The following is a 5,619-nucleotide window of genomic DNA, read 5'->3' on the forward strand; positions in this document are numbered from 1 at the left end:
GTTTAAGTGTCGCTTAGATGTGATGTTGGGTATTATGGTTTGGGGGTGACCTTGTAGTGTAGGGTTAATGGTTGGACTTGATGATCCCAAGGGTCTTTTCCAAACTGAATTGTTCTATGATTCTATGACTCCTCAGAGTCCTGAGAATTAGTTTCTTTCATACAAATGTGAAGATAGCTCTACAAGCTGATTAATCTAATGAGATTTTAACTCCAAAAATCTTAGTGGCTTCAACAGGAAAATTACCTTTTGATGGCGTTTGACCAGGCCCTATGCTCATAATTCAGCTACTGGGCTGCAGGTGAACACCTGAAACTATTTGAAGGCTATTAATGCTTAAGATGTGTTAGAGATTAACTCATTGATTTAATGCCAGTAACAATATGTAAGTTTTGCTCTGTTTCTTTATGTCTTTATAAATTCAGTATATTAGGCTGTAAGTATTGCCTCAAGGAGAACTGTAATTGAACTACCTAATGGATATATGGGCACTAGCAAGGAGAAATTATAACAACCTGATGTGGGTATAGTGATGTGCAACTCTGTACTCATTAAACAAAGAATTAGACACACCTGCAAGGAACTCATTAGAGGAAGTTACTGAAGGGGCACCTCTGCATTAAAAATAAATAAATAAAAATCAAGACTAGTCACTGAAGTGAAGGATAATCTATTTTTTCAGTTATGATTTTATCTGAGATGTGGGGAAAAAAAAAACAACGAACAAAGCAGCAGATCTTCACCTAGAGGAATCTTTGTTATATCAACAAATTTCTAAACCGTCTTAAAGCCTTTCCATAATCTGACTCAGATCTTAGCAATTGGAACAAACTGAGAAGAAACGCATTGAGTTTATGCTGTTACTGTTGTCTGTTTTCTACCACTTCCCTTGTTATAGTTCATATTTTTTAATTTTTTGTTTTGGCTGCATAGATGCCTTTGTGCTAAAATGGGAATACCTTTGTGCATCACACTTGCACTTTCATCTTTCACCTCTTGGGATCTGTAGTAGAGGTGGATTCTCGAGCAGAAATCTCCCTCATGCTGTGGAGAAGGGCCTTTTTGCCTCTCTTTGCAGCTCCTCAGAACCCTCTTGCAGGCTCCAGTCCTCCTAGTGACCTTTGGTCAGTAGAACTGAGGCTGGATGGAGTTCAGTCAGACTGGAGGAACTTTTGCAAAGACTGCAGAGGTTTTCATGTAATTAAAAACATTTTAAGGGTATGTTGCCCTGTATAAGCTGCACAGCCTCCCTAGTAGAGAGTAGTTTTCCAGCTGGAAAGAGACTGGTGCTCAGTGCCAGCAGAGCTCGGCTGACACAACAGAAAGTGACAGGCAGGGAGGGTGATGTGGACTCATGGACTCCCGGGTGATGTGGACTCATGGACTCCCTTACACCAGTTGCTTCTGGTGAACGACTAGAGGCCAGGAGTGTGGAAGCCTGTGTTGCTGTGTCCAATGTGCTTCCAAGCCTAATTAATTCTGGCTGTGGACATACCCAATTAATGTCTTTAGCTAGTTACGCTCTCCTTTCAAGTACCCACATGCTTTTATGAGTGGGGATAGTTTAACATCGTTTTGTCACAAAAGTAATGGTTAATAATGTCATTTAAACTTCAGCTTGCAAAAGATGCAATCCAAAGAGGGCAAAGAATGTGGTTCCACCAGGGACTGCCTACTCCAAAAATCTTGCAATAATGCAGTGTAATGAGCATACACAGAAGGCTGTCTGGTAGCCCAAAGCCTTGGAAATACAATCCTTTCAGCTGTACAATGCAGTCTTGGTGTTTCACTGCATACAATCTATAGCATGAAAATTAGGACTCTCAGTGTGAAAAACTTCTAACTATAAAATAATTGGACATCACACCTATTCCTAAAATCAGACAGTAGTGCTCAATGCTATGAAAAATAATATCTAACTATTCTCTGTATTATCTCACTTACATGCCTACTCTGATCCCTAAAGGAAAGTAATGAACTGCATTTGCTTTATCACTGAGTAACTATTTTCACATATCTTTTTAAAATCAAGTTTCTTTAAAACTGGAAAAATACTATGTACAGAGTCTTTTGTCTATTCTAAGCTTGACATTTAAAATGAGCATATCAAAAGCTGATCTTCCCTGACAGTCACAGATTTTCTGTTTTAGGCATTTTCTCCCACAGTTGCTAACTTTATTCAGAAAACATTGGGAAAAATGTCAGGAAAATCTTTCTTAAAATGCCCTAATCTGTGAGAACAAGCATAGTTATGGTATTGTGTGATTGCAGCTTTAGGAAAGACTGTCACATGTGTATAATACTCGTATAGCTGAAGGTATATGCTGAAGTAACATTAAAGATCATGACATAATACATGTGCTGAAGGGCTTTTTAAAGTCAGAATAAATACCAGAGGTCTTTTAGAAGGAAGCACCACTAACTTTGGCCTTTACTGTAGCATCACTGCCAAAGTGATACAGTCTTTCTCAGTTTATATGTTTGTTGTTGGGTTTTTTTGTAACAAGATTATAACAAGAATTTGTTATTTCCTTCACCAGCTATCACCACCCCCCAAAAAAAACCACCACCAAAACGATCTGTTAGCTTTATGAAACTGGTTGTTCTTAGAGTTTTAGCTCTCTCTGTTAGACAATCCTCTGCATTTTGTCAGCTGATAGCTGAGACACTCTTTCAAAAGGCTGGAAGCTAACATTTTCGATCTTTCTATTTTACTGTAAACCAGGCAATAATAGCCATGCAGTTCCAGTACTTTTTTTGCTGCAATACCTTTTCTGCTTTAAGGTACAGTTTTCTGAATAGTCCCAGCAATATTTCAGCATGAATGTGCTTTCTTAATTGACTTACATCTCTTAGCTGTTGTTACTGAGGCATGCTTATAAATCACTACTGATCCCGGCCCAGTGATAGAGTGGTTATAATCACGTGGAAGTTTCACCCCTGTGTGCTATATGCCACACTGTGTTCTTCTGTTTCTTTTCCTTCCTCTCACCATTAACATGTTCAACTGAGACAGGGCTGTCCTTCAGTCTTCAGTTTTGACACCTCCTGAGGACACTTTACAGGTCATATCAGCCGTGCTGATGACCAGGCCTAAGCCGTGGCATCCAGCAGTGCTTTTCTCTTGCTGGAAGGAAAACCCAGCGTGCAAGGGAGAAGGAAGTAATGGCAGGCAGACATCCAGGCAGTTAGTCAAGGGAGCACACGCGCCAGGCAGGCAGTAACACAGCATATGCTCTGCTGTCTAGAAACAGCCAAGTTCAGTCCTAAATCCTGGTGATTCTCTTGATGCGGCAGAGCTAGTGACATAAAAAACGTTTTCTTGCTAAATGTGTTTGTAAGCTTGATTCTAATATTAAGAGAAAGCATTTACCCCTGAGCTAAATTAGGACTTGACTTAGTTCAGGCTGCCTTTCTAAATCTTGTCTCATTTTAAACACAAATTATTTATGCCTTTCCTTCATAAATGCTGCTGTGTTACAGGCACTGAATTGTTGCTGCCGTCCACCATGGCAACATACGAGTTTAATTGAACAGCAGTAGATCCTTGTCTATACCACCTCAAAACATTTTGAAACCATAATCACACTTGTTTTTCAAACCCCTTTCCACAAAATCAGAGTAGCATCATCTGCATTTTGCCCACCCTGCAGTAAAGCATGCAATTTGCATTGCTGTGAGCTACCCACTGGAGAAGTGTAACAAAATATCTCATTTTCCCCCTTGCAGGAAAGAAATGTTCTACTCCAACCCACATTAGATGGTAGGTAGGGAGAGGCTGCTGCCAGCACAGGGTCTAGTGGTGTTTAATGTTGTTGGTTGGATTCCGCACTACTAGCAGAACAGTACAAGATTTCTAACAAGTCTCTTACATAAGATGCAGAGGCAAGCAAACCTGCTGTCAAGTGTGTTTCCACCCTATTTTTCTCCATTAGGAAAAAATTGTATGGAAGTAAACAAAGAAAATTGCTGTTCAGAGTTGACATTCCTTCCCCCTTGCCCTACAGATAGCAAAGTGCATCTATATGGCTTCCTCTACTCTGACCTCAGCAAACTGAGGTCAGAGTAGAGGAAGGCAGCTGTGGGATTATTCATTTCATCTTCACTGGATGATGGATGGAGAGATATTTACTGCCACTTTGGTGCCATCTGGGAACATGGCACCAAATTCTAGCATGACCCTGGAACAGAAAACAACATTTGCCTTTGTGATTTTATTATTTATTTTCTTGGGAATCCTCATTGTTCGCTGCTTCCGAATTCTCCTCGACCCCTACCAGAGTATGCCAACCTCAACCTGGGCTGATGAGCTTCATGGACTGGAGAAAGCCCAGTTTGACTATGCTCTTGCTTAAAGTCTGAGAGTGATGGAGCCTTATTTAGCATGCTGATAAAGAAAGAAAAATCCTGGAATGTCTCTTTTGTTTCTGGTTTACATTTATTCAAATACTGTAGGACTTGAAACATAGAAATATGCACCTAAAGACTTTGATTTTAATTAAATGCCAAAGCAAGTTAAATTTTTTAAAGTAGACTAGTGAATTTCCTCATGGGAAAAAAGATAAAGGTTACATTAGCAGAACTTCTCTTCCAAATGCATTGGGATCAGCTAAGAGACAGTAGAGCATATGTTCCCTTATGTAGCTTTTTTATCATTAACAAGAGTCTGCTTCTTACAGAAGTTTCTTACAAATGAGGTAAGGATGTGTTTTCATTATCCGTATGTAAGTCAATTAACTTCTGAATCTTCACAAGACTCTTTTTAGTCTCTTGCTCAGCTCTGAAGACAAGTGAGGATATTTCCCATACCATAAGTTAAGATTGGAAGAGCTAGAAAATTTCAGATGAAAAAAATCCTTCCTATTTCCCCAGATATTGAGTAAGATGCTCTTACTTGGCATAAATCAGTGATTAAGCTACTTAACACTAACAAAATATTGATTATAATCTCTGTTATCAACAAGATATGTAATGATTTTGGCCTATTTTTGTCTTTTTGTGCACAAATTGATTTCTATTAAGTTAGGTTTTTGCATTGTTCTTACAACAGCTTGGAAACAAATTGCAGTCTTGCATGTATTTCAAATTGTGCATTTCCAGCGTTCACTCAGTCTGTTTACTTGGTGTGTAGGTCACACCACCTAATTTTTGTTTCCTAACTGGATGATTGAAACATTGGTGCTAAGAATCAATAAATAATCACCACCTCCTTTACCTATAAATGTCTTCCAATGTATTTGTACAATGAAAACCCATTCCTAGACCTCAAGGTACACAAAAAATTAAATGCGTTTCATCAGCAGAGGAGAGGTTTAAAAGATCATAGAAAATTTAATAGGACTACTTAGAGTCTGAGTGGATGTTTGCAAATATTGTTTAGCAGCATTGGAATACTATAGTGGTGACAACATTTGACATACTGCCAGGAGGCAAAGAGTCTTGAAAAGGGTCCTGGTGCTGCTGGGCTTCTTTAAACATTTCGTAGAGTGGAGAAGGGAAGGTACTTGATGCCTGTTTTCAGACAGAGCCTTGGATTTACCATGCTATAACAATGACAAGCAGTTGGGAAATTTTCCTTTGTGCTTTGGCTTGCATCCTGTGAATAGAGAAAAAAAGCCA

The 5,619-nt window shown here is 39.1% G+C and overlaps 1 protein-coding gene across 1 annotated transcript; it reads left to right on the forward strand.

Moving 5' to 3' along the window:
• Positions 1 to 4,079: 4,079 nt before the first annotated feature.
• Positions 4,080 to 4,355, forward strand: CTXN3 (cortexin 3). The gene has a single exon (XM_009874051.1). It carries the CDS (start codon positions 4,110 to 4,112, stop codon positions 4,353 to 4,355), a length of 246 nt encoding a protein of 81 aa, XP_009872353.1. The 5' UTR covers positions 4,080 to 4,109.
• The last annotated feature ends 1,264 nt before the right edge of the window (positions 4,356 to 5,619 follow it).

Source organism: Apaloderma vittatum, unplaced genomic scaffold (assembly GCF_000703405.1).
Source record: "Apaloderma vittatum isolate BGI_N311 unplaced genomic scaffold, ASM70340v1 scaffold11940, whole genome shotgun sequence".
NCBI lineage: Eukaryota > Metazoa > Chordata > Aves > Trogoniformes > Trogonidae > Apaloderma > Apaloderma vittatum.

What these genes read in the sequence shown, in the direction of transcription:
- CTXN3 (XM_009874051.1), top strand. Translation starts at nt 4,110, where the DNA reads ATGATGGATGGAGAGATATTTACTGCCACTTTGGTGCCATCTGGGAAC.